The sequence below is a fragment of the Brachypodium distachyon genome, chromosome 2, assembly GCF_000005505.3.
Source record: "Brachypodium distachyon strain Bd21 chromosome 2, Brachypodium_distachyon_v3.0, whole genome shotgun sequence".
NCBI lineage: Eukaryota > Viridiplantae > Streptophyta > Magnoliopsida > Poales > Poaceae > Brachypodium > Brachypodium distachyon.
Window position 1 is genome coordinate 23,140,169 of NC_016132.3, and position 27,181 is coordinate 23,167,349.

The following is a 27,181-nucleotide window of genomic DNA, read 5'->3' on the forward strand; positions in this document are numbered from 1 at the left end:
CATACTTGCGGCGACGTCCGGATTGGTGAAGATTCCTTCTTCCTCGGGAGCCCCCGAGGCACTTGCTTTCTTTGTTTGCAACCGTATGGACTTCGCGGCAAGTTGGGGACCCGATGAAGTAGGCTTCGTCAGGGCTATTAAATCTTCAATTGCGGCGAGGGTTCCCCACGGTCGGCGCCACTGTTGTTGTTCTCGACAACAATTAGAGTAAGGGGTTCCAAAACTCGATGGCACAAGTGCGTAAAAGTAGGGCTTGTACGCTGGCCTTATAGCGAAGGTCGCCGTACACTTGGACAAGTTGACACGTCGATATTTTTTGGATAGGTTCGGTCGACCCTGCGGGTACGACCTAGTCCTATGTTAGGAGATGCTTCGAGGAAATCGTTAGCAAGGTGTTTCGGGTCGATCGAGACTCCCCGAATCACTTAGCGAGAGGTCGAAAGGGGCCGCCCCGTACTTGGGCCAAACAAGGCTTCCCGAATCACTTAGCGAGAGGTCGAAAGGAGCCGTCTCGTACTTGGGCCGAATGAGACTTCCCAAGTAGCGAGGTCGAGATACCCTTAGGACTCTAACCCGATTCCCGCTCCTTCGGGCTCGGGCCGAACGAGGCTTCCCAAGATCCCGGAACTAGAGCTCCTCTCAAAGAGACTCTCTAGCCCTCTCCCTTTTGATTTTATTCAAGTTGAGAGTGAATGGTACATGCCCCTATGGGGGGGTATTTATAGCCTAGGGGTCCATGACAAAAAACCATGGCTACCCTTGAGGGAGAGACAAAAGTGAGGGCAAAATGGTAAAAGTAGATTCTTGGTACATAGCTTTTGTGTGCACCAAGTGGGAAAAGTGGGGCTTTGTTCATGGTCCACCATGGACTAAGGGTCCACTCCTCACACCTTTTGCCCCTACTCAAGCTCAATTCTCCCTTTGACCATGGCATGAGGGTTTTGACTTGTTGATTTGTCTTCCGTTGCCATGTAGGATTGACCACGCCACGTTGGCGCCTTGACTCGTGCTGAGAAAAGTTGACTTAGTCGTCGCCACGTAGGATTTACGGCCCGGCTCATATAAGGGTTTTATTTTACTACCCCCTCTGATCCTAAATTGTTGTCGAAATATTACATGTATCTAAACACTTTTTAAGAATAGATACATTCATATTTGAGCAAATTTGAGTCAAGAATTTAGAATCAGAGGGAGTACAACATGCCCCTTGCATGAATTCACGGGTAGGGGCTGCGACCTTTACTCGGTACTCGCCGAGCAGATTTGTTTGTTTGGTGCTTGGCTCATTTAGATCTCAACTCGTTAGACTAACGAACCGAGCAGAGCATCTCCTTAATTAAGCCCGTTAACGCTAACGAGCCTAACGAACCGATCTACCCAGTGTAGCGAGCATGCTTGTTAGCAAACCTTAATTCCCCATTTATTAGGTTATGAGCTTCTGGTTTCTGCCTCGGTGCTTCAAATTCAGCAGTTCATTAGTTCAATGCTTGATTTGCACATTGTAATCATTAATTTTGTCATGTTTAGCCTTTTTTGCTGCCAATACTCTGAATTTTTTTACATTGTGACAAGCTCAACTCTCACGGGTAGTTATCAAACCGAGTAAAACAGACTATTTTTTTATCATTAACGAGTTTAACGAGCGTTCATAAACATTAAACGAACCGATCCAAACAGGTTTCAAAGTTTGTTAAGGTTATCGAGCCTGCCGAGCCGAACTCTGGACGAACCGACTTTTCACGAGCCGAGTCCCAACGAGCGAGCATGCTGTTGGCCAAGCCTTCACGGTGACTGCCCTGTAGGCACGGCCGCACATGCTTTGGCATCACTCAACACTTGCACGCACGCACATGGAAAGCAAATCACGCGCGCCCCCATGAGCAAACCAGTCCAATATCCAACCCAAAAGGCTTGGCCAGCCCGCGCTGGCCTTCCCAAAGAGATCCATGATACGCAAACATGCACTTCACTTCTATTATAATGGGGAATTAAACAAGCAGCAGATACGCTGATACTACGATCCTGGGAGTAGATCGAACACGCCTCGCCTCTTGTTTTGTTTAGTCTATAAAATATTCGATGCATGCATGGTTTGTGGTTTCCGGCTTGATCTTGTCATGTCTCTGCCAAGGGAGTATCAGTGAAGATATACTGGACATCTTTCTTGAGATCTTGCAACGACCAGCTATGAGCTATCAATCCGGCAAGTACAAATGGAGTTTATTACCTGAATTAAATAGCAATTTCAAATCATCCTTGTTCGAGACTGTCAGCAAGGCTTAAAGAGACCAGAGTTGGATTCGCTCCAGGGGGGAGGAACCCTAACAACAGTGGATCTGAAGCCATGTGAAGCTGTCTCGTCTGCTTGCATCACTGGGCAAAAAGAGTACCAATGGGAACTGATGCGCTGCACCCGGACCTCCAAATCTTTCATGGTTTGTCCTCCTCCAACACAAGCTAGCCAATTGGCCGACGAGCGAGTACAGCTGATCGATCCGCTTGCGGCCACATCAGTATCTACCCTTGGACATTGTGCCATCCGAATGCAGATCGAACCATCTTGGACTACAATCCATTTACAAGCAAGACAACAGTAGCATAGCAGAGGCCTTCTGGTTTCTATATGTACTGCTGCTACTGCTAACACAACAATCAGATAGTGCCATACTCCAAACTCGATCCACTGCAATCCAATCCTGGAGCAATGTCGATGGAGAAGAGGGCCAGGAGGAATGGCTCTCTGGTGGCCGAGGGGAAGCAGAGGGCGGCCGGTGGATACTTCACGGCGGAGCTGGCCGTGCTGTTCCTCTGCCTGACGGCGCTGCTGGTGTTCCTGCCGCTCGTCCTGCCGCCGCTCCCGCCGCCGCCCTGGCTGCTGCTGCTGGTCCCCGTGGGGCTTATGGCCGTCCTCATCGCGCTGGCCTTCCTGCCGTCCGACGGCCGGAGCAGCATCGATCGCCTCGTCGTGCCCGTGTGAATACTCAATACGTATGAGCTTAAGAGGGTGGTCGTTGCCGCTAGGATTTAGGAAGGGGGCAATTGCTCTGTTTTTGTTAAATTAGCGTGTATAGTACTAGTACTAGGTACCTTGGGACTTCATCATCCATGACCATGAAAAGGAATCAACAAAGCGTTAAATCCGAGTGAGGCTATCAAGCATTTTGTGCGGCATGGATTTATCTTTTATTTTTCTTGTGAAACTAGTTGTATTTGTCCCACTGTTTATGATGGAGGAAATTCCATATATTCCACTTGAAACTTGTTTAGGCATTCCTATACTTCCTCCGTTCCATAATTCTTGTAGAAATATTACATGTATCTAGACGCATTTTAGGAATAGATACATCCAGTTTTGGGTAAATTTGAGACAAGAATTATGGAGCGGAGGAAGTATTTTTTAAAATTTTCGGAATCCATATATGCCACTAAAAATTTGAACCGGGTACAAGTTTAGAACTATCGTCAATCTTGCCTTTAGCCTTTTGTGCTGATTTTCACAAACATACCTGGAATAAATCTCAGCATGAAGATAGAACAAAATTTGCAAAACACACACACACACACACACAAATTCCAGGGGACATATATTAGCGACAGTTTTCCTCATTCTACATCATATCCCCCTTATTCGGTAACATGAACAAATTTTTTTCAAGGAAACACGGTACAAAAGTAGACGCTCACAAATACAAACGCACACTCACCCGGTCACCCCTATGAAAAAAATTCACGCACACCCCTTACCCCTATGACCACCTCCAAGAGATTGAGCCGGCAAATCTTGAGAAGCACCATATCCTCTTATTCAGTGGCATATCCCATGATTTTTTGTGTTATTTTCATGGTGTGATTATATCTTTTGTTCTATATTCATGCTGCAATTTACTCTGAAAATTGGTGCCATCTTTTATGTTGGAATTTGTTTTGAATATGTTGGTTAAATCATAACGTCAAAATTGTTTTCTCAACAATCACATATTTGGTGAATTTGTACCGAGTGCAAATTTCTACAAGCATATTTGGCAGCAGGAAATTTTGAGTGTCCAATTTTGAGCATTTGAGCAAGTTGAGTGGCATGTACGAAATTTTCTCTTTGGGATGTAGGAGAACGTTATTAGCAGATGATGAAACGTGTGATTTCGAAAGAGCGTTTTAGACGGGTACATAAAATAGGAGTATATAGTATGCATGGGTGTGGCTATGTCTCAGTCGCCTGATTTTTTTTAGCAAAGGGCTTAAATATCACTTGACGAATCAGATCTGTTGGATTAATATATGGACTCCGTTCCACTTTTCTCTTTTCATTGTTCATTCCAAAACTTAAAGCACAAATCATACCCAATGGCTCAAGAATTAACTTATATCTAAGACTTAGACATAACAAAAGTGATGTAGAATATAATACTCTAGAGTGATATTTTGATAATCAAATGTAGCTCTACAAGAGGGGCAAAAATGGCTCCGAAGATGAATTGTATATCTATTACTCCTATATATACTAGTATAAAAGTACTCTCTTCTATCCTAAATTGTTGTCGAAATATTACATGTATCTCGACGCTTTTTAAGAATAGATACATCCATATTTGGGCAAATTTGAGTCAAGAATTTAGAATCAGAGGGAGTACAATGCAAGACTCCTTTTGAAATGAGCCACCACTTTAATCCACATCAACATCATTCAAATTATATGGATAGTTCCATTTATAATTTATGGCTTAGATTTAGCCAGTGATCGAGATCGAATTGTACAATCATACAAGTCTAGGTCCGTAATTAATCATTGAGATTTCTTAATCATGTTGATGTGGTCAACTTCCAAGACTAACATATAAACTGGCTCCGATTGAACCTTTCCATCAACCTCCAATTTGCCATGGATAGAACTATATTGCACGTGTATCACCGCTTCTTCTTTTTCTTTTCTTTTTTATTTCTTTTACAAATTACATCACCACTTCTATGTCAGGATCATATCAAAACCTAGCTAGCGGCTGGTTAACAAGCTCTGCAAACTCATGCATCACTGCTGTGTCAACTCATGCTAAAAGCTTATCTTCGAGAAATCGATCGCCTGGTAAATCCACTGTATTTGTGTTTGGTTGATAAAATTAAGCATCACAAAATGGAACAGTTCAATAATCTAAACCCATTCATGTGTTTGGTCCGAGGAATAAGACAAAGAAAGATGAAATGGTTTGGTTCTATAGTAGAAAAATATTCAATGTTTATGCTGAACCAAAAGTTTTTTCAAAAATAATGGAACCATATTGTTCCATGACATTCTATCTCTAATACAGTAAGAAAATTAAGGCTACTGTTGGATGATATGCATGAAACATGATGCCTTTGTCGCATTCCGTCTCCTGGCTAGATTGGAAATTGGGGATCGCCACGTCCACACAACGAACCAAGCACATACTTTTTTCGTACACGTGCACTATCTGTTGGGGGCATTGAAGGAAGAAATTGGACTGATACTACAGCCCACGAGCTTACCGATACATTAGGTAAGGTAGCACCATCCATCCTCTTATCATGGACTTGTTTTCAGATCAATAGGGTCCCGCCCCTGTTCCATTATTTCTTGACAAATGAAACAGTGTGATAGCCAAACGAAATTGCGCTGCAAAGTGGAGTAGTAAGTACGTAACCTGTTACAGTGAATTTTGTCAGCAAGACCAAGCTTGGAGTAGCAACCACAAGTCTTGCAAGAAAAGCACCAGAATCTTTTTTTTATTACTCGTAGAATAACCCGTTCGTTCAACAATCTGTGTCAACTCTATAATCATGTACTGTACTCAATCAATCACCTTGTGGCATGGACGGCTTCTACGGCTCGTAATCGCCCGTGATGTAACTTAAGTTTCCAAGAGAGTTCTGAATTTGCGATGCTAGTGTCCGTTTCGTTTTTATCTTTTGGTTTAACTGTTTTTTATTTATAAATCTGGAGTATAATCAATAAAATCAGTTCAGTTTCTTACTTGTAAAGAAATTTGGAAAAAAAACTGTTTAGGTTTCTCTCCCTGTGGTGATCGCCAAACTGAAATTGCAGTACAAACCAGCCAATCCATATGCTTGAAAATTTAAACTGAAGCGAAAGAGAAACCTTCTCAATCGTACGTAACAAGCTAGCTCTAGGAGTTTTACAAGAAAAGAAGCTATATCTGTTGTATGATGGAAAAATTGAAAGGAGAAGAATATGTTCGTCTTACAATTAAATCTCGCGGACAACTCCAACAAGCATGTACTGAATCACTCGTATATACAGCTTAACACGAAGACGCAGCACTTACACAGAAACTAACGTACGGTATATGGGTACGCCTACACGCACGTCACGCGGCGCCGGCGCCGATGCAGGAGAAGACGCGGACGCTCCTGGCCTTGGGCAGCGCCACCCGCAGCCGCCGGTCCGGCGAGAGCCCCACCTGGCCCGCCAGCTCCTCCAGGGACAGGTTCCGCCCGTGCCCCTGGCCCTGGCTCGACGAGGACGGCGCGGCGGCGCGGAGCGGTGAGCGCACCTCCTGCTCCAGCCACCGCCGCCTCTGCTCCGGGTCCTCGAGGTCCACGGCGGGGTCGTCGCGGCCGGGGTAGGCGGCCCGGTTGCTGCTCCGCCGGTCCTTGATGGCCTTGTAGAGGAGCGGGATGAGGCCCTCCATCCGTGAACCCATGAGGCCGTGAAAGCTAGCAGAGTTGGTGGGGAACGATGGATGCGTGCCTGTTCGTGGGTTCGGTCGATTCTTGACATTGGTTGGGTCAGCCGTTTTATATACCATTGTCGTCTCTTCCATCTTCGTCTCTATCCTTTTTGAATTGGTAAACAACTACTCTAGTAAACAAAACAAAACATGCGGTCTCCTAAAATACGCATATTTCGTGCTCGACAGCTGCAGAGGATGCAAACTGTAAAAAAAATCCGTATAATACATTGGGTTACTACTTGTTCTTCCCAGCACAGAATCCGTCGTCCGCGTCTTAGCCTTTGGCGTGCGACGCCTTACTTGTCATTTCTTTTTTGGTTCGCTGATGGTGCCAGTTGGAGGTATATGATCCGGTGCTTGTTGTTTTTATAGGTAAATAGGTGTGGAAGCCGTTGAATCTTTCGTCTGTGGTTTGGTGACTTGGTTGGACGACTTTTCCTTTCAGATCGAAAATGTATCAAGAGAAGAAAACAAAAATGCGCGCAGAGCGGTATATATCGATTGCTTGCCGTAGTAGGTTACAGGGCACTATAATTGCCTCTTCTTCTTTTCTTTTTTTTGCCTCTTCTTCCTTCCTCGTCAGGTACCACGCGAACTAGCAGTTCACCCGAAATATATTCTACTGTAATGGGAACGTCAACGTGGTTTTGGCATCTGTAGTCTCCCGGGAGCCCGAGAGTGTTTCATGGAGGAAGGATTACAAAAGAATTGAATCGAAACATGACTCAAATGTGTGTCGTCCTTCCATACTTGCAAACTGAAGTGGACTAATCCGGTCTGCTAGCTTGAATCTAAGGTGTCTTGCTCCGGTGAGACCATTCATAAGAATTTCTTGGATGAAATGTTGTTTAAATTAATTTTGAGAAGGCCTAGGATAATTTCAAATTGTCAACAAACCTAATCTATGAGATATTTTCCACCCAAGTGGTGTATTTGGATGAAGAATATTGTACAACGAGGAGACATAAATGTCAAAGTCAATTAGTAGCAGGATTGTTGTAAATACAACAATGCAAGCAGGAGCTTAGAGCGTGGAACGGTCCACATCAAAGGCGTTTCCAGTGTCCCCTGTACGCACACTTAAATATATATATAAAAAATAGTCCTTATAGATGGTCCAAAAATGCCAATGTACACACGCTTAAGCTCAGTTCGAAGAAAACATTTCTAACCTTCCACAGATGCAGCCGATTCCGGTGCATGAATTCTTATCTTGCCGTGCACATGTCGGAAGCAGGCAGGAGGGTTCTTGTTTACCAATATAGGTGGCGGCCTAGTGTTAGACTTTGTGATGTTTTAAGTAGTAGTATGTACATTGTGCCAAACCCATGCTTCCGAGCTTGCTCTATAAAAATGGATGGAAAGAGAACACTCAGAACATCAGCTAAAATATCTATATTTATGATAGCTATTTCCAGGGGAAGAAAAATGCTTGTTTCCATGTCGAAGACCATAATTTGCTAATTCTTTGAAGGAAAATGAAAAGAGGCAAATAATAAGTATAGCGAAAAGAAGTTTGTCTACGTATGTCACCGCGTTGTGCACGATTTTAGTACTCCCTCCGGCCGGAATTACTTGTCAAAATACTATGTGTATCTAGACACTTTTTAAATATAGATATATCCATATTTTAATATGGGTCGGAGGGAGTATATCCCTTTGTCCGTCTGTCCCTTTAGAGAGTGATTGCACTTCCACCTAACCCAGTTTTGCTACACGGCTGTGGTGGTCAACGACCAGGGATAACATTCTTCTATAACTAAACATATTTTCCTCCAAAGAAAATTGGTCTTTCTCTAAAGAATTTTGTCGTGCTTGAAGAATTCCATAAGTTAATAACGATTGATACTTCACAAACCATAAACAACTTGCTACATGCCAAGTTGTCAACTTAATACGTCGCCAGCCGAGCTCAGCAGCTTCACCAGCATGGATGCATCTGCAATCTGACAAACCAAACCGAAACTGAAACAAAACGAAGCACAAAAAACAACGGAAATGATCTAAGTGGAATAAGTTAATTATAGCTCGCTGAACATTTACCCCAGTTTGCTTTATGCATGTTCTTTTGTAAAAAGAAAAGGAAAAGCATCCTCTCCTGGGATATTTTCATCCAGGTAGATCTTAACCTTTTTTTAGTCTTAACTACTCGAGGCATCTTGTCATGTTTGAATTGGTTTTAGTTGGCATCAATGAGATCACAATCAACAAAGTACTTTATTTTCACCCAGTCATTTGCCATCCCTGTGTCATTATATGGAAAGATAATTTGGCGTTCTATAGTGAAAAATACAACACGTACCAGAAACTTATGTTGCGCTGGCACTTCAGTTTCCTGTGATGGTCAAGAAGGGCTTTGAGAATATAGAAATACTGATCAAGCATAATATTGTATTATCAGCCATCAGGGCACTTTTGACAAGATCCATTCAACATGCTAAGGTATTCTTCCCAGCTGCTTCCTTCCAAACAAATAAAGTTCAGGCATTAAAAATAACTACCAGGAAGGAAGGATTGCTAATTTCAAATAACTGAAAAACATAGCTGGCAAGAAACAGCAGAGTTGACATAGCACTGCAGTACTCCAAGAGATCAAATTTTACCTGTGGCTGTAATAGGACAATATGAGTGGTAGCATCAACTGCATATGAAAAATGTCATCACTTGAAGACTGGAGTGAAGAGAATGAACACAGATACAGATCAACGCAAGAGTTCACATCACCGTGACATATAAAAAATCATTTCATGCTAGTCAATGTTCTGAAAATCATGAATGTAAGCTGGCAACAAAATATTGACCAAGCTCAACTGGCTAATTACACTGCCCCGTAAGTAGATCTTTACATGACAATTGACGAGACTCTAAAAAGGCAGGCAATACAAGCGATTACATTTATATGGCTCTTGTACTGTTTGGCCGCCACAGCATAACAAGGGTACATGTGTGCCTTCTAAATGTACAAAAATCTTCTGACAAATATCTTTAGGAAAACTGACATAACCTCCCCATGCTGTGTGATATGTTGTCATTAGCTTTCAAGTAAATATTTACACCACAACGTCAAAAGTGCTGCATTCTTCGCATTGTATGTAAAGTGCACTCAACCCAAACATGTCCTGTAAGCAAAACTTGGGCGGTAATTTGCATCCTCTGTCCAAATGTTCCATATGCACATTAGCCAACCGTTCCCGCAAGAAATCTAGGTTTATCTGATCAAACAGATTCTAGTTATCATTTTCACTAAGGGCATCATATAAAAGAAGAGATCAATGCATTGAGAAAACCTACAAAGTTGCAAATGGAAACTACCTTATCTTCTCCAAGGTCAAGGCGTAGCTTACAAAGGGAACAGCGTATGAGATTATTTGTCTCGCGTAGCTCTCCTTGTTTGCATACTGGGCACCAAAGCTTAGCATTTTCAGCACCCTGGCATAGATTATAGGAACCATCAAGTCTGTTACAGAGAAGGTGAAATGGACAAAGAAAGGAATAGTACATTGATAGAAAAATTAACTGGTACAATAAACTGTTCTGCATCTGTAATCCAATTCCAAGCAACAAAACCAACTCAAAATAATCTCATAAATGTATAGGTTCCAGCTTTGGTGGCAAGTTAATCTAAGTTTATGTAGGATGTAAATTATGCCTGCAAAAGCTTCTCCACCTGCATTGTGTTCTTCTGTCTGATGCAGGTCTGAGACAAAATTTTGGCTGTCCAAACCTGAACAAGACACTAGCAAATCTTTCCTAGAACTTCGCCATAAATGTAATTGTGAAAAATTGGCAGTTCTCTAGAAATTCCTCATGCCCAAATAAACAGAAGTGCAGAAATATGGAGGAAATGAATCAATTCTACCATAACCTTCAAAGATAAAATTCGTATCGAAACAAAACACGTGCAAGCAATACCACAAAAGTCCAAGAAAAAATTTCGAAGCAACCTGCTGAACTAAAAGGTTGAATAAACTCATACCTCTTCACTTAATTGCATATGATCAAAAATAGCTTGAGCTAAGTACGCATCTTGCTCCTCCAGGTCCTCTATTTCTAAAAAGATGCAATGTTAGCAAATGATTTATAAATATAAAAAAGTAAAATCCAGATAGAAGAACTAGAAACTTTGAGCAGCCATGCCAATGAAATTGAGGACATTATGTAAGGTTGTAAAGACATATACAGAGGGGTGTCAGAAACAACTGATTATGTCGTTCTTGCAGTTAAAAGTTCCGGCGAGATGAATGAAACATATTGTTGGCCAGAGTAAGCTGTTAAGCAGCACGTCAACAAAAGAACTAGCAAACGATACATAAAATATAACCTTTACGAATCGTTTCTTCCCGTAGATCTTCATAGAGAAGTCTTTCCATTTCAAGCAATATATCTTCACTTTCAAATTCAGCAGGCCTGGCTTCCTGTGGTCCTTGATATTCCCATATCACATCAATTTCTTGGGCTTCTTTTCCATCTACACACTGTTTGAGTTTCTGTACCTCATCAGAAATAATGTTCCTGACTGCAGATTCGACTGTTTTCTGCCAGTTGACATATGTAGATAAATCAGAGTAATATAAAATGGAAGGAAATTCGAGATGTACATAAATTGATCATTATTAATTAGGAACAGTGATGGTGTATTCAGAGGTTTATATAGTGGCTAGCTTCAGTATGTTTATTTCCTAAACAATAACATTATAGAACGATGGGACCCGGATGATCTCCAATTTACATAACAGCAAAACTACGGAGTCCTTAAGATATGCTCTTGCTGTGTTACAAGTCAGCTCATCATACTTCAAATAACCAACAATTCAGTTTGTCAAATTGGACAAGCCTAGAAGCAGGAACAAGAGCCATGACAATTTCTCACAACAGAATCGCCAAACAATGATCAATAGAACTACTCAAATATGTGGCTAGCTGGCTAAACTGCAGGATGCAGGATGAAACACATTGTAAGCGTTCAGAACTAGGAGTTTTGATCTTCCTTTCATAAATAGAAACTCTAGGAGCTTGTGGCCCTCAGCTACAAGGGGAACATAAGCTGTATGGAGCTGCACGAAATATAATAAAGCAGAGTACACCACATTCACATACCATATCTTTGGCAGGCAGCCGCCCTTGGGTCCTGATCTTCCAGAGCAAGTGGACTCTGTCATTTTTAACTCTTTTCATGCAATTTGTCCTAAGCTGTGGGTTGTGTAACAGGGGTATAAGTAACATAGAAATTACAATATATAGCACGCAACACTGGCAGGCAATGCAGCACATTTTATTAAAACCTCTTTATGAAGGTGAAACCCTACAGGCAGTTGGATTCACAACCTACCCTATCATGATTCCTAAGAATTTCGTCAAAGAAAATGATTCCTAAGAATTTCTTCAAAAAAAAAATGATTCCTAAGAAGATAACAGAAAACGCTTGATACATATGACACCCTAGATGCAGTTCTAGGATAACAACCCATTCCGGCAATTAAGCGAACACCCTGTGCGCGTGGCACTCAGCAATCCAACAGTAACAACGCGCCTGAGGCTCCGGCGTGCGGCATGACAACCGAGAACTATCCGCACCGCTGGCAGGGCGAGCTGGGAATGGAATGGAACGAACCTCCTCCCTCCAGTCCGGGCGGCAGGATTTGTTGGGAACCCTCCTGGGCCGAGTCGAATCCATGGTCGCGGCTCCCCGCGCCGATCGCTGTGAGACGAGGTGCCCACCAGATTGGTCCCCCTCCCAAATCGCTCGCTCTCTTCGTCTCGCCCGCGTGAGGAGCGAAGGCCAGACGAGACACGCACGCGCGCGCTTCTCTTGTCGCGGTCGCGGGCAGGCTCCGTCCCCGAGGAAGAACAGAGTGGGACGGAAAATCGTGAGAGGATTGGAGAGGAGTCGCGTGGTTCTCGCCGGGCTCGTATTCCGTGTTTCGCTTTGGGTTTGAGGGACATGATTTTACGACGTTCGGGACAAACAAACAAATGATTTTAATTGCCGGTTATGCTTTGGCAGAAGACCAGCCCAGATAGAAATGATTTTACGACGTTCGGGACAAACAAAAAGGCAAAAGTAAGCCTTGGTCAAAAAAAGAAGAAGGCAAAAGTAGCAGCCATTTGGTGAAAATGTCTATTCAATGAAAATTTGGAAATTTTCAACCCCGGCCACTAAATCTTAAATAAACAGATTAGATAAAAAGTGGAATATCTAAGCACTTAAAAGCATTTTCTGATCCGCTTGAGATTATTTTTATTATGATTGAAAGTTTTTAAGTTTTCAGTAAATAGAGATTTTCACCTAATATGTTGCAAATCAAATGATCGTATCTCCTTTCACAAAAAGAAAAGAAAAATGGCAGACCATATCTGGAATCCGCACTCATCTGCCTTGTAATTCAAACTCAATACTGCCTCATTTTTCATATTATTACAAGGCATATGATTTTTTTCCTAAGTCAAAATTTCTATAGTTGATTGATAAACATATCAAAATCTATAATACGAAATAATATTTCATGCAGATCTATGGTGTTGGTTTGCTGTTGCAGTTGTTGATATTTATTTCCTACTCCATCTGATATTAAATTCTTGACTCAAATTTGTCTAAATATGGATGTATCTATTTTTTTAAATGTCTAGATACATGCAATATATCGACAACAATTTAGGATCAGAGGGAGTACAAAATTAGTCAAACTCTAAGTATTTGACTTAGGATAAAATCATATGTCTTATATTATGGAAAGGAAGGAGCAAGGCAAATCATGTGGTGTCAACAATAACAGGCCAAAATCTCGCCCAAGATGAATTAGCTGATATTCAGAAGTACACTTGTCTATCTTTGTTTTGTTTTCCATCTCTGTTTTTCAATTTTGAATTAGCTGATATTCAGAAGTACACTCGCCCAGCTTCTGTGGCCGCCTCCCCACGCCGCTCTGCCCCGCGCTCGCCCGAGCTCCTCTGTCTTCCCGAGCGCTTCCATCCGCTCTGTTGCCCCTGGCTCTTCTGCCTCCAGCCCGCAGGCCCAAATCGGCCGACGCCCAAGCCCAGCAGGCCCGTGGCCTTCTTCCTTTTCCTTTCTTTTCTGTTTTTCTGGAAATTGTTTCCCTTACGTGTGGGCCCTGCTTGTCAGTTGTTGTGTGCTACTGTTTGGTGCTACTGTCCGCTGCTCCACATGTGTTTTGATGAGCCGCTGCCCAAGTCTTTGCCTTGCGCGCGTGAAGACCGAAGAACCTCGGAGCCGGAGCCATGAACGGCTACGACCACGACAAATGAACGACTACATCGTCTACTCGACTACGACGACTACGTGTACGACTACCTCGTCTACGTTGGCAACTTCGTCTACATCGCGATGCCGCAACGACTCCAAGGTATAACAAGCGACCGTCCCGTGAACCGACCGTTCTTCGGCGTAGACCCGTAGATTGCGATCGATGACATGTATGTGTTGTATGAGATGCCCGTAATTGTACCGATAGTATCGATAGTTGCAGGTACCTTGTTGCCGTTGGCGTGTGCAACCCCGTTCGACTCGGTTGTTTGGTGTGTTGTTCTTATTTTAAGCATGTGTTGCACATATCCATGTCATTCTCATGCATGATAATACAACTATAATATTGTTGTGTGTAGTTAATTCATTAAACTCTATTCCTTGCATATGGAGTTGTATAAATGTTTTGTGTAGCATTTTCGGACTCCATTTAATTTGGTAATGATATATCGGATTACTTTCGGAATCCTTAATATGTCACGCATCATCCCTATATGCCACGCATCATTCTTTGATTGCGCATATTAATTACTATGTGTATCTTGTATGCTTATACTTTCCTTTTATGTGGTGTATTTGCTTCTTTCTCGCTAGTCTTCGATTCCCACGACGACGACTACACTTGTGTTCTTCTTCCAGGATTCTTGCTCAATTCCGGACAATTGAGTACTCCAGACAAGCAGCCATTCCTTGACCATGTTGTTTATATCCAATGCCTCTCTCTCATTCTTGCATTAAGATACGATCTCAGTCTTGTCACGATGCCTCTAGGATTGCATAACTTATTAGTCAGCTCTACTTATTGCCATATGTCTTGTTACTTGTCCTATTACCATGTCACATATTTGTTTTATTGCCCTACTTGGTCATTAGAAGTCTTGCTTAGACTGCTAGTCTAGTGTCCTTACTTTGGGGTTCCACAATTGCTACATCCACATGCTACTTTATGTTTTAATTGCAATTCTAAAAACTGTGATATGATATTAAACTGTAACAATGCAACGATGGGAGGCCGTGATCTAACGCGTTGGTGATTTGTTCCGTTCGAGCCGACTAAGGACTGAGATCTCGTTTTCGCCGATCCAAGAAACTTCGCGCTAACCGCTCGTGGGAGAAGATATGGCTTCCCCCTCGACTTAGTACTTGATCCTCAACTCTTCCAGGGGCCACATAGTTCGGGCGTTCCATTTGGCATTTGCATTGCATGCACACAAAGATTTGTGGAGACTTGTTGGTGACTTTGCATTCATATAGGATTACGGCACTAGTCTGGAGTGGTCATCCTGCGGGCCCTGAACCACTGCCAGCTGTCCTCGCAACTCTTGAGTCCGTACAACGCTTTGGCCGGGCTCTCGTTTCGGATAGACGCAGTTGGGTGGTCCCCCTGGATTAGTTGTGGAACTTGGAAACGTCGTGTCGCTCAATCCAGCCAGCGCACATTTGAGTGTGAGCACGCTAGGTATTCGTGGGTTGGTCGAACGTGTATGGGTAAATTGGTGCACCCTGCAGGGATAAATCTTTCAAAAAGCCGTGTCTGCGGTTATGGACGACTTGGTTGGTCATTACTTGATCATAGAGAACTTTACCAACTTAATTTCAAAAACTTGAGTAGTAATTAGCCTTAATCATGGATATGCTTAAAACTGCTTAAGTGTGAGTGTCCTTTGGATTGCTTCCTCACAGGGTGTTGAGGGGGTGATATGAGGATTGTGTTGTTTGGTGTTTAGTAAATAGGTTAATCACCTCACTTAGTAGACGCTTCTCATCCTCTCATTAGACGTTGTTATTAGAGTGTCTCTCCAGATATCTGCTGCTGCATAACCCCACTTTACCTTCCTTTCAGACTTGTTGCATATATTAGTTTAGTTCTCCCGTAAGTCTTGCGAGTACTTTGTAATGAGTTGCTTTGCAACGTTGTTTTCTTCAGAGGTTCCAGCAGAGCAGGTGAGTCGCTAGCTTTTTCGTGGAGCACGACGTTGGATTCGATGTTTAGCCAGGAGATCCAAATCAGGGTTCTGAGACTCGTGGCGGGTTTCTTTCCAGCTTCCAGTCTCTTCAAGCCATGTTGTATTCCTGTCCGTACTCGGGCATAATTCGACTTCCGTTGATGTAATGATGTAATGTTGGGACATGTGTCCTCTCTTTGTAATAATTGTTATTCTGCTCCTTATATGAGCTTTGTAATTACTCTCTTCCATAAAGTTTTGGTAATGATATTCATGTTGCAAAATCCTGTGATGAGCACATTAATGCGTGTATGTATTGAGGTGTTTATCGTAGGTTAAGAATCTGAGTTTTGAATTATGCAAAGGTTAGCAATTTGGGGTAAATTGTATAATTCCGGTCCCGGAGTCTTGCAACGATCATCGAAGCGTTTGCTACAGGAGACTGAAAGTGCAAATGTTCACTCCTTATAAATTCGGTTCTGCAAATTCTTTAATCGTACAGTCATCCCATGTGGGCCCTCATGTCGGTATGTCCGCGGTCAGAGTGACATGCTGGCTAGTCAGCGTCTCACAGAGCTGTTTATGACCCACGATGGACAACTTATATAATATTGAAAGCTAAATATGCAATGTTGTAAAACTAGAACTAAATTTACACATTGGCAAAACTAGCAGGACCGTACACACATTTGACTCTAAAAATGGTTCCCTCTTCCCTTCTGAATGCGTGCATTTTGAGTTTTTCTTTTCAGCTCCTGATAAACACTCCTTCAGTTCCAAAAGTTTGACAAGTAATTAATGTGCGTTGTGTGATACACAACAGTAGTATGGTTTGCAAAATGCTTTTGAATGTGAATCCAAGGATATGATTATCCTGTCATACAGCACGCATTTTCTTAGTCTAATTGTAGGTACAACTTAAATCTTGGGGGTGCCTACAGTATATTCAAGTGTAACAAAAAGAGGATATGACTTTCCAGCATGACGAACAGAACTAAAAACTGCTCGGAATGTGATAATTTAGGTTTCTTTGTAACAGTAACTCTACTGATAATCGCTCAAAAGTTACACTGGTGTATAATACCACCTAGCTACTACACACTACACTTCACGTTGTTCTCATGACATCAGAGGGACCTTTTCTTGCCCGTGACCATCTGCTTCGCTCAAGCAAGGCGGCCGCGCCGCTTTGTAGTAGAAGAACGCTATCATCCTTGACAGTACCTCGGCCGACCGAACAACTAGTAGGAGCGATAAGAGGTCAGGAAACTTAATGTCATAATTGATCAAATCCAAGTTAAATCAAAGGAGTGTTTATCAAAGAATCAGCAAAAACTACCTTTCTCTCGGTGTAGTATCCTCCCTGCATCGGTGAAGAGTAACTCAGGGAAACCAGACACCTTCAGAGCGTCCGCAAGGTCTGGCTCGGCGCAGGCATCAACTGCGACACACTGTGGTTGTTCAAGAACAAATGGAAGTCAGAACGTGACTCTCTGAAGCACCGGCTGTGAAGGAATGACAAAAAGAAGTCATAAAGAACTATGTACTCTTGGTGAAGGCAGATCGTGTTCCCAAAACGTCTCGATTGCCTTTACGAGCTCAGTCCTTGCCATCTCATTCTCCTGTGGTCTACAAGAACGAACATTGATCGTGCATTATCAAAGTAATGTTGAACATTCGTAAAATTCTTAAGCTACTCTTTTGGTCAAAATGTTACTTGAAACATGAAGTGTCACGAGCTAGCTTACAAGATTTGAAGGACTAGAAAAACGTAATACCTAATGTTTTCAGCTGAAATACTTCGAGTAGGTAAAAACATATGGACAAGATATTATACCTCTTGTATCGATTATGTACTAGCACAATCAACGGACCAAAGTCAGTGAACACGGTATCGTCCCACTCCTTCGTCTTGACATCCATGATCGGCTTGATATAGTTGTCATCCTCCCAAACTATCTCCTTGGTGCCATCCCCTGCATCATCGTCATCGGCATCATCCTTCTTCTCAGCCTTGATGGTGATCTTGTCAAAGAACTGGTCGAGGCCGAAGCCCATTCCATCCTCGGCATCCTCAGGCCAGTCCGGGTCCTCCTCCTCGACGACCAGCTCATACTTGGTCATCAGCTCCCTCATCTTGGCCTTCTTCTCCTCTGGGTCCGTCAGCTCCCGCGTCTCGGGCATCCGGTCCATCATTTCCCGAATCTTCCTCCGCAGTGTCTTCCGCTCTTGGTCCGTCATGCGAACTGGACCAATCTCGCCGCCGTCATCGTCGTCATCCTCGGAATCGGAGTCGGTGTCCTTGCGCGCTCGGCCACCAATCACCAGCTGGCCGGTCTTGGAGCTGCTCGCCTGCAGCGCCCGTGCGCGTGCGCCGAGCACGAGCCCCACATGCGGCCTCGACCACCGGCAAGAACCAAAGCTGACGACGCGTGCTGGGAGCGCGTGCGAGTTGGGGCGCTCCGCTCCTTCGAGGCACAATGTCGAACAGGGCGCGGGCAGGGAGCAGCGAAGCGCCATCCTGATTCCAGATCTACTCCGCGGAGATATTTGCTCGCGGAAGACACCGGGTAAAGTGAAACTGCACCTCCAGTGAACGGGGAGATAAGAAGTCTCAGCCTGGGCGTTCGGGTTAACCCGAGATTTCGGGTCGGGTTAATCGGGCTTTTGTAAATTCGGGTTCACAGAAATGATACCTGGAAGCGCGGCGTCGGCAGGGCGCCGAGGCTGGACGAGGGCAGTGCGTGGGGCAGCCGGCGGCGCGCCAGAGCAGCGCGGGATCGGGGGCGACGTGGCAAGGGCGACGACGGCGCAGGCGTCGTCCCTCGTTCTCGTGCGGTGCGGTCCCTCGTTCTCGTGCTTGCAGCCCAGTGTTTGGGGAATACCCAAGCTGCAGCCGGATGGAAGGAGAAGAAGCGGCCGGCGGCCAACGCCGGAGGACGGGAGAAGGACCGGACTAGGAAACAACGGGCGGCAACGCCCTCAGACGACGGCGACCCCGGGGGGCAGCTCTCCCGGACGAGCGGCGCTCCCAGGCGACGGCGACGTGTGGAGGAGATCCCGGACGACGGCGGCGCGGGAAGAAATTAGGAGGGGAAAAGGCGGCGCGGAGAGGAATCAGTGGAGGCGGCGGCGATTGAGGCAGAGGGAGGAGGTCGAGGAAGAAAACCAACGAGGGAGACGCGCCTAAAGCCACAAAACGCCAAGGAAGCCAAACGGGCGAAAAAGTGCATGGCGGGTGCATGCCCAATGCGGGGCAGGACATCAAACACGCCCAGAGAGTACCGGCCTACCGGGTAAGATAGTAGCGTGGGCTAGGTTTGGGCCAAAGTTTCATATTGGGGGTGCTCGGTACTCTGTTTTTTTGTTCAGATCGGGTAATTTTGGCTATTCGGGTACTGGGAATTAAAATCCGGATGACCTGAAATAATTTCGGGTTTTCAGATTTAAAACCTCGGTAATTCTGTCCGGGGATTCGGCTTGGGTTTTTTGGGTTCAGATCTCGGGTATCGGTTCTTTTTAGGGCAAACAGATTGCTTTATTGGATCACAACCTAAGCAGGTATACAAAGACCACCAAGGGCTGGCCAAACCACACCCGGTGACCAACATCAAGCGATGAGATGCTTCTAAGCTAAATTATGAGCTTCCACATTGGGTTCGGATATCAGGTATCGGGTTTTGTGCCAATTTGAAGAAGAACGGATATATGGAACATACGTACGGCCCAGCTCAGCTATAGGTGGCCAACGGGGCGGCCCAGGCCTTTCAGGCCCGTCTATTAAGGGGCCATGCCGTGCCAGCCCGCTCCAGCGAAACAAGCTAGTGGCGTCTGGGCTTTTCAGTTTTGATTCTGAAAAATTCAAAACTGTGCTCTATTGAACTGATTCCTTTTTTTTTCTCAGGAAGAACCAAAATTCAATCCATGATCGGTTTGAATCATCGTGTCCATGTTGATCTTCAGAAGAAAACAGGTGTTACAAATATGTGGGTTTCGCTGTTTGGAAATGGTATACCTTGGTAAAGCTATGGTGTTTAAGCTAAATTTCAAACTAAATATCATGCCTTCATCATGAAGAAATTCTCCTCTAACCTTAGCGGGTCCTTTTCTGCTAACGTTTTAGGTGAGACCAAGGCACGGATGAACCACACAGATCTACTAGCTTCTGTTTGCTCATCTTGAGATTATCTATTTCTTTTTTTTTTAACTGGAGATTTTCTATTTCTGCTAACGTTTTAGGCGAGACCAAGGCACGGATGAACCACACAGATCCAGCTGTTAATCATTCTACAAGCCGAGCGGTGGCTAACAAATTGCAAAAATAAAATCGTTGCTAAATATAAGAAGTACTATCTTTGTTCTGAGTCAAACTTGTTAAACTTTAAGCAAATTTATAGAAAAATCTACCATCATTTACGACTCAAATTAATTTTATTAAATCAATCATTGTTAATATATTTTTCAACAAACTTGATTAAATATTAAAATGTTTGACTTAGGACAAAGCTGGGACTTGTTATATTCAGAAACATAGGTGGTGTCATGTAGCTGCAGAAGAAAGTTGGTATCATTGCACTAAATGAACTATCAGAATACTGGTATGTAGAAAATATTGGAATGTCATTTCTCCAAGACATTCGTATTCGTCTCCAGTGTTTAAAGAATTTCAACAGAAAGTGTACTCAAACTCATGTTCCCTACGTGACAACTCTTATGGGGTTATGGTAACAAAGAATTGATAAATAAGGGGGTGCGCAAAGAATGGTAGTGTTACAACTCAGCCTGAAGAACTTGGGTTCTTATTTGCTGTCTTGCTGAAGACACCCCCTCTCCCTCCCATCAAAACTGAGGGCCTGAGGCAGACAGGAGCCCGCACAACGGCACAATCAGTGGAAAACTTTGGGCAGTCCTTGGCTTGTCCCATATGTCTCTGGGAAACAACTAACATATGTTCTTCCACAGGAAACTGAGTAGCTATGGGATTCAAAATATGTGTCAGTTAGGGCATGGCGCATCAGTCTCATCATTGGTCACTTGTTCATCAACAAGGTCATTCGACATGGCTGATGGTATCCGGTGCCGCTTGAGGATCCGGGACGTAGCAAGCCTTGCATTCTGGAATTTTAGAACGATCACCCGCTCATCATCCAAATCAAATCTCAAGTTTTCGTCAGTGCAGCCTTCCACAAGACCGCACAAATGCTTCAAGTTCTCAATCTCGACACCGTTCACCTTCTTTACCTGATCATATCATGGAGCCTGATCAGCTGAGATCAAAAGAGAGGTCAATTGAAACTTAAATTTGTGCTTGTGTATTATATGATTTTCTTGTAGAAAAGACCTGCAGTTCAGCCAGCCTCTCATAACCAACATTAATATCATCCATGAGAACCTGAAACATAAATTGGTAAGCAATTATAAAAAGAAACATAGCAGAGAAAGTGTGCAAGGTATTTCCTAATAAGATCATGAAACAGATACCTGAAACATGAGATGGTGAAATGGTGTAGTACCTGAGAAAGGATAACTAACTGTTGACCAGCCTTCTTTGGAAGCTCTCGCAGTGCCCGTTCACACAGTCGACGTGGTGAAGTGTTGTACCAGTCATCTCCAAATTCATGGAGATAAGGCTGGGTCAGCGGGATGAAAACAAAACCAGCAAAGATGTAGTAGCTGGGTAGTTTATCAAATTGATGTACAGGGACTAAAGGTTGCAGCTGCATAAGAAGAAGCAAATGAATAAGATAATTTCCTGCCTAGATGTGAAAAGCGCAAGAATAAGAAACAGAAACAAATGCCGAGGAATGATGAATGCAAAGCCTGAGACCAATGGATCTACTTTTCATGGATTATTGTTTGACCAACATAAGATACAAGTCAAGCACTTGGGTTGTCCAAAAATCAGGCCAAATCAAGTATCCAAAAACCCATACAAAAGGTATATAGGTCCAGCCACTGGGCTAGTATAGTGAAGATGGTGTGTTGCAGACTTAACATTGTTTTGTCTGATGAGCACAACATAAAGAATACTCCCTCCATTCCTAAATTCTTGTCGTGGTTTTAGTTCAACGACAAGAATTTAGGAACGGAGGGAGTATTAATTGTTGTTGGACTGGATGTTACTAATTAGTAAAGGGTTGAGAATTTGGTCATGAACGAGCCCATCACTATGTTTAACCTGGCGTAAACTCTGTAGTAAATACTAAAAAGGGACAACGACATCTCATTATTCTTATATTTTAGTACCTAGCGACAACTCAATAAAATGCACCCAAGTTAATGAAAAGCGCAGATAAAATGTAGAAGTAACATTACATGAACTTACAGGTCTAAGCGTGACAGTCAATTCATGTTCTTTGCCATCTCTCAGTACTTTGAGAACTGCTATTTCTTCAGGCTTCTTCATGGACACCAGATGATCAAAGGTTATTCTCTCTCTATTCCGAAATGGAACTGCAGGTATTAAACGTGGCATCAGTTGATGAGGCTGAGATGCTAGTATGCCACATATTTCAGAGTGGCAAATACATAGTCATAGATCGGCAACGACACAACGTGTAGAGGAGTATGTCAAATATGAGTCTTCAAATACCATAATAAGTGATGCATTCAGATGCATAAGATAGCCGGTAAGGGATAGGATTCCATCACCCGGCAGGATTATTCCTCCTTCCTCTGCCCTGTGTGACTCCTGCCCCCTCCCTGGCTCCCTAACCACAGCCACGTGCAGCTGCCCCTGCCCCCTTCCCCATGACTTGTCTCCAGTCCAGAGTTTGCTGCCTCCGAACCACAAGTTCACAACAACACCCTGTCGTCTCCTTGGTCCCAGTATCAACTCTCCCATTTAGCAGTCCTCCTGCAGTCATCTGCACTCTGCCAGCCATCCCTACAAGCCCAGAGAGCCGGGGAAATTTCCAAGGGTCTTGGTATCATGGTGGGTAAGGGCCCGAGGACTGAGGGCCGTCCAAAGACGATGGCATGGCTCCGAGCGAGGGTTGGTTAGCCATGTCGCTGGGGATAAGAGGAAGAGAAGGCACATGGCGCCACTTCCATAGGAAGACTCGACTTGACTCCTAAAGAACCTCAACTTTTTCAAAAATGCATATCCTTATCTTCCTATTTAAACCAATATCTTCCTAACTAAATAAATATCTGCCCCAACTAAATAACAACCTGCTATCTCCTAAGAAAGGTAGATGCTAACATGGCCATGTGACATAAAAACTGCTGCTTTAAGACTGCACAAGGTGACCATTCAATGGTAGATCGAGTTTCATCAGTTAGGGAGTTACGGAACAAACACCATCCTGTTTCTTAGATCTCCTCAATATCACAGCCCACCCAGGTTTGATACCTTACCTCAACAGGGTGCCTTACAGTTATTCTTCTAAATAAAAATGCCACAGGTGCTACCGTGCTAGAACCTCTTGGTCGAGTTTTCTTTTTACATTTCCTCAATATATAAACATATCAATTATGCAACATAAAATGGGTGCTAATGCACATTGCAGAATGATAAAGTTTTAAGCTCACCTGTCCCATCATTCGCTACAGGTACACCATCAAACTCAAGAAGGATGTCATCTTTTCTTAAAATTTTGTAAGCGTCAGATAGAGGATTTATTCTACTCACTAACACTCCAGTCATTTCAGGCCGCATACCAAAGCAGTCCCTTATTTGGATATTTTCCGTGGCCTGGCAAGATATTCCAAGAGTACAAAACCCAGAATATTTACCACTCTCTTCCACTCCAGAAATAAAACGCTTAATGATGGGCACGGGTATAATATACCTGCAAAGAAAAGGATTAGGTACAGAATTCCCAGAAAAGAAGTCCAAAATAGTGAAGTACTCACCCAATGTTTTCAGCTCCTGACAGATTTTGAAAAGCAACTCCAGCTACTTTATCACCCATGATGGCAGGCCCTCCACTATTGCCAGGATTAATAGCTGCGTCTATTTGTATAGCCATCAGCTGAGTAGCACCGTGAGCATATTGTGTTGGTTCAACTCTAGAGACAACCCCCTTGGTGACAGAGATATTGTCTCCACCTGAGGCATAAAAAATACAGAATCATAAAGTTGTCATGTTCTTATAGTCTTTCTGTATCTAAATAGAAGATCAATTCATACTAGTAACAGTAATACAGCATTGGAGCCATGCTAAGATGAGCAAACAGCATTAATTGACAACCTTGTGATACAGTACAAAATAGAATTACAAATCGTCAGCATCTGCATCTTGTTCCAGGATCAAATAGCAGAAGCTAAGACCCTACCTGATTCTAACAAATATAAATTAACTAGAATATACCTAAGATTTCAACAACGAAACATCTGCTGCTTACTTGTTTTATACAAATAAAGGTATATACTAATGGATAGAAGTGAAACATTATATAATTAACCGACATATGCAGGTTTTTATTTACAATTGATTATTAGGATCTGAAGAATTGAGTAGGATCACATGCAAATCATGTTCATCATCCTACTTTGTTTTAGAATCATAACAATATTTCCCTAAAAAAGAATCATAATAATATTAAGAATGGCTTCACTGCATCAAATTCGTATGAAAACCCATCACATATACATTGACAAAAATGCATGGGTAGATTGGTATGGAACCACTCAACAGAAGGCACAACAGCAGTGAACAGTACGTTGTACTCGGGGACGGAGCCAGGAATTCAAGACCTAACCTATTTTTAAGGGATTTTGAATGAGCTGATTAGTAAATATTAAGCTAATAGTGTGAGAAATAATTTGTGGTCTGTGTGATGTAGTGAGAAACTAGGAAGCACAGTTTTCCACCCCAAAGATGCAGGGGATACTCATTGCTGAAGTTTCCATGAATTATTATCAAGCTAATAGTGTGAGAAATATTTACATTAATTTTATAGGTGGGACAAACATGATTGCTTTCCAGCAACAACTTGTGCAAGCTATGCTTTATGGAGTTGCCCAATATGGTTTTCCATGGACGATATCATTTTCGCTCGCACAAAGTAACGCGGTACTAAGCTTTGTGTGCCATTGCAAACAAGAAGGTCAAGGTATGCCATTGGCACAACTTGAATTGAATACTCAATAATGAAATCATATAGCTAACAAGCTTGACAGACAATAAAATACTGCAAAAAAAATCAGACTGTCCACTTCAAAAGCATACCTTGAGGGTACCCAACCACAGCGACTGCTTCCTGCAAAAAAGGAATGTCTCCAAGATCCAAGCTGTTCATCCCCTCCCAAAACTCCTCACTCTCGACTGTCAAAAGAGCCAAGTCACACTCATGTCCAACAGCCTGAACTTCCGCCTTGTACTTTGTAGGTGATCCATGCTTCCTCACAAGAACAAAAGTATGATCAGCTACCACATGAGCATTTGTGATGATCCTCCTTCCAGAAATTACAAAGCCTACAACAGGGATGTGGAATTAGCAGATGAAGCAAAGAATGAACTCCACTTCAGCAGATTACCATGTCTAGCTGTGACAGGGCCAAAGATGGCTGATCCTTCAAATCATGCCATAATCTGATATTGCTCTTTGTGTTTTGTCTTACATCATGGATATTTGAACAGTTCACAATCCAATTCAGTAATATAATGGAATAAATGTATAGTAATCCGCAGAACACAAAAAGAATCCATGTATAGTAAGTCAGCAACTTGCTACCAAAGCTAAAAAAATTACATTTCCCGTTCTACCACATTTAATTAGTTCGTCCTAACATAAATTCACAATTAATTGGGAATGCCACAAAATTTGGGTGCAAGATGGTCTCTTTGTCAGATTGAACTGGCAAAGTAAGCCGATCCCCAGCAAATTAGCACTCTATCTATCCGCATAATCAAAATTCATATTTCTCTTTTACATGTTCATCGCACCTACACAACTATCCCAGTGGCATCGATCCAAACACACTCATCGAGCTCTATAGTGCTAGTAGCTGCTAAGACCGGTTGCTTACCGGAGCCCATGCTCTCGCGCTGCGCCTTGTTCTGCCATGGCAGGAAGTAGTTGGGGCCGCTGGACACCGTGAACACCTTCACCACCGAGTCCAGCGCCAGCTCCACCGCCGCGTACGCGTCCGTGTCATGCCGCGCCGCCACAGCCTCCGCCTCCCCCTCGCCCTCGGATTCCTCGGCCACAGGTATCGCCGGGGTGCCCAACGCGCCGCATTCGCCTAGGCGAAGGGAGGGGATGGAGGAGCATGGCACGGTGGAGAAGCGGGCGCCGGCGAGGTGGGGGAGGAGGGCTCGGGTTAGGGTTCGCAGGGGCGGCACAGGTGGTGGGTGTGAGGGTGGCGGGGGTGATGGGTGGAAGGGGAGGCGCCGGAGCGAGCGGGGGGAGGAAGATGAGGAGAGGCGGCGGAGCAAGCGGGTGGAGGCGCGCATGGCGGTCACGCCGGGTGTTGCCGGCTGGGAAGGTGAGTACGGGTTCGGGATTTTCGGGCCGTGGGGTTTTAGTTAGGTTTGAGTCTTTTTTTTTTCTCTTTTTTTTTACTGAGCCGTGCTAGGTTTGAGTTTCGGTTACAGCTTTTCATGCAGTTTTGACCGGAAAATTTGACACCTGTATAGAACATTAAAACAGCCATTAAAAATGATACTCCCTCCGACTCATATTACTTGTCTCGAATTTGCTTTAATACGGATGATATTTATGTTTAAAAAACGTCTAAATACATGTAATATTTCGACAAATAATATGAGTCGAAAGGAGCATTAACAATGTTCAGAGGACAGCAAAAAATGGGAGTTTAGAGGATTGGATTGTGGAAAGATTAGATATGGGATCCCGCTACGATATTTCTAAATCATGTGTGTTTTGCCTCTCAACAATGTTTATCAGATAATTTTTGATATCTCGACTGGCAAGAGGTTGTACATCGGTGGTATGGATGCAAACGGGATCCCGCGAATAGCCCACTTTTAATTTAGTTATCAAATCTTTACTCAAATTTAAAAAGATTTGACAACTGAACTAGAAGTGGCTGTTCGCATGATCACGTTTGCATCCCTAACCTATCAAATATAGTACTCCTTCTAATGCATACTAATTTTGTACTAAATCTCAGACATTTATTATTGTATGATATAACATTATGAATTGGAAGGAGTATATACAGTAGTAAGCGCGACCACGCGAACCTGTGTGTGAGAGCTACTCTTAGGACGTCTATCAAGTTCTTTTCTCGGTATAAACGCTTACACAAAATCAACCCAAACTCTGGCTGTTCCAGAAATAAATACTCCCTCCGTCCC

At 43.4% G+C, this 27,181-nt stretch overlaps 5 protein-coding genes across 10 annotated transcripts; 1 reads left to right on the top strand and 4 right to left on the bottom strand.

Annotated features, from left to right (window-relative positions):
- The first annotated feature begins 2,499 nt into the window (after positions 1-2,499).
- On the top strand, positions 2,500-3,138 carry LOC106866146 (protein AUXIN-REGULATED GENE INVOLVED IN ORGAN SIZE). The gene has a single exon (XM_014898899.2). The coding sequence runs from the start codon at positions 2,705-2,707 to the stop codon at positions 2,975-2,977; it is 273 nt and encodes a 90-aa protein (XP_014754385.1). The 5' UTR covers positions 2,500-2,704; the 3' UTR covers positions 2,978-3,138.
- A 2,911-nt stretch (positions 3,139-6,049) lies between these two features.
- LOC100831239 lies at positions 6,050-6,671 on the bottom strand. The gene has a single exon (XM_003568392.4). The coding sequence runs from the start codon at positions 6,660-6,662 to the stop codon at positions 6,339-6,341; it is 324 nt and encodes a 107-aa protein (XP_003568440.1). The 5' UTR covers positions 6,663-6,671; the 3' UTR covers positions 6,050-6,338.
- A 2,735-nt stretch (positions 6,672-9,406) lies between these two features.
- Positions 9,407-12,665, bottom strand: LOC100831542 (RPA-interacting protein). 5 transcript variants are annotated; one of them, XM_024460024.1, is made up of 6 exons: positions 12,316-12,665; positions 11,802-11,894; positions 11,026-11,239; positions 10,681-10,754; positions 10,017-10,133; positions 9,407-9,857 (listed from the first exon to the last, which is right to left on the bottom strand). In XM_024460024.1, exons 1-6 carry the CDS (start codon positions 12,376-12,378, stop codon positions 9,768-9,770), a joined length of 651 nt encoding a protein of 216 aa, XP_024315792.1. In that variant the 5' UTR covers positions 12,379-12,665; the 3' UTR covers positions 9,407-9,767. The 5 variants fall into 5 exon arrangements, with proteins under 5 accessions (XP_024315792.1, XP_024315791.1, XP_010231369.1 ...); XM_024460023.1 differs by having other exon boundaries at positions 9,407-9,906; XM_010233067.3 differs by having other exon boundaries at positions 9,407-9,916; positions 10,681-10,748; positions 12,316-12,662.
- A 4,089-nt stretch (positions 12,666-16,754) lies between these two features.
- LOC100831843 (thioredoxin-like fold domain-containing protein MRL7L homolog, chloroplastic) lies at positions 16,755-18,769 on the bottom strand. Of its 2 annotated transcripts, none has more exons than XM_010233069.3 (5): positions 18,608-18,769; positions 17,749-18,498; positions 17,459-17,540; positions 17,251-17,362; positions 16,755-17,152 (listed from the first exon to the last, which is right to left on the bottom strand). In XM_010233069.3, the coding sequence occupies exons 2-5, from the start codon at positions 18,429-18,431 to the stop codon at positions 17,031-17,033; spliced, it is 999 nt and encodes a 332-aa protein (XP_010231371.1). In that variant the 5' UTR covers positions 18,432-18,498; positions 18,608-18,769; the 3' UTR covers positions 16,755-17,030. The 2 variants fall into 2 exon arrangements, with proteins under 2 accessions (XP_010231371.1, XP_003568442.1); XM_003568394.4 differs by having other exon boundaries at positions 17,749-18,492; positions 18,608-18,762.
- A 1,743-nt stretch (positions 18,770-20,512) lies between these two features.
- LOC100832449 (protease Do-like 10, mitochondrial) lies at positions 20,513-26,351 on the bottom strand. Its single transcript, XM_003568396.4, has 8 exons — positions 25,888-26,351; positions 25,088-25,333; positions 23,769-23,964; positions 23,445-23,704; positions 22,237-22,364; positions 21,425-21,628; positions 21,253-21,303; positions 20,513-21,152 (listed from the first exon to the last, which is right to left on the bottom strand). The coding sequence occupies exons 1-8, from the start codon at positions 26,312-26,314 to the stop codon at positions 20,907-20,909; spliced, it is 1,758 nt and encodes a 585-aa protein (XP_003568444.1). The 5' UTR covers positions 26,315-26,351; the 3' UTR covers positions 20,513-20,906.
- Positions 26,352-27,181: the final 830 nt, after the last annotated feature.

Coding starts and splice junctions, on each gene's coding strand:
- LOC106866146 (XM_014898899.2), top strand. CDS start 2,705: ATGTCGATGGAGAAGAGGGCCAGGAGGAATGGCTCTCTGGTGGCCGAG.
- LOC100831239 (XM_003568392.4), bottom strand. CDS start 6,662: ATGGAGGGCCTCATCCCGCTCCTCTACAAGGCCATCAAGGACCGGCGG.
- LOC100831542 (XM_003568393.4), bottom strand. CDS start 12,378: ATGGATTCGACTCGGCCCAGGAGGGTTCCCAACAAATCCTGCCGCCCG. Junction 11,895..12,315: donor GCCCGGACTGGAGGGAGGAG/GTTCGTTCCATT, acceptor CACAACCCACAG/CTTAGGACAAATTGCATGAA. Junction 10,134..10,680: donor ATATGCAATTAAGTGAAGAG/GTATGAGTTTAT, acceptor AATCTATGCCAG/GGTGCTGAAAATGCTAAGCT.
- LOC100831843 (XM_010233069.3), bottom strand. CDS start 18,431: ATGGCGCTTCGCTGCTCCCTGCCCGCGCCCTGTTCGACATTGTGCCTC. Junction 17,541..17,748: donor GTACATAATCGATACAAGAG/GTATAATATCTT, acceptor TCGTTCTTGTAG/ACCACAGGAGAATGAGATGG. Junction 17,153..17,250: donor GATACTACACCGAGAGAAAG/GTAGTTTTTGCT, acceptor CGCTCCTACTAG/TTGTTCGGTCGGCCGAGGTA.
- LOC100832449 (XM_003568396.4), bottom strand. CDS start 26,314: ATGCGCGCCTCCACCCGCTTGCTCCGCCGCCTCTCCTCATCTTCCTCC. Junction 21,304..21,424: donor AGTTAGTTATCCTTTCTCAG/GTACTACACCAT, acceptor TTTATGTTTCAG/GTTCTCATGGATGATATTAA. Junction 21,153..21,252: donor AGAGGCTGGCTGAACTGCAG/GTCTTTTCTACA, acceptor TGATATGATCAG/GTAAAGAAGGTGAACGGTGT.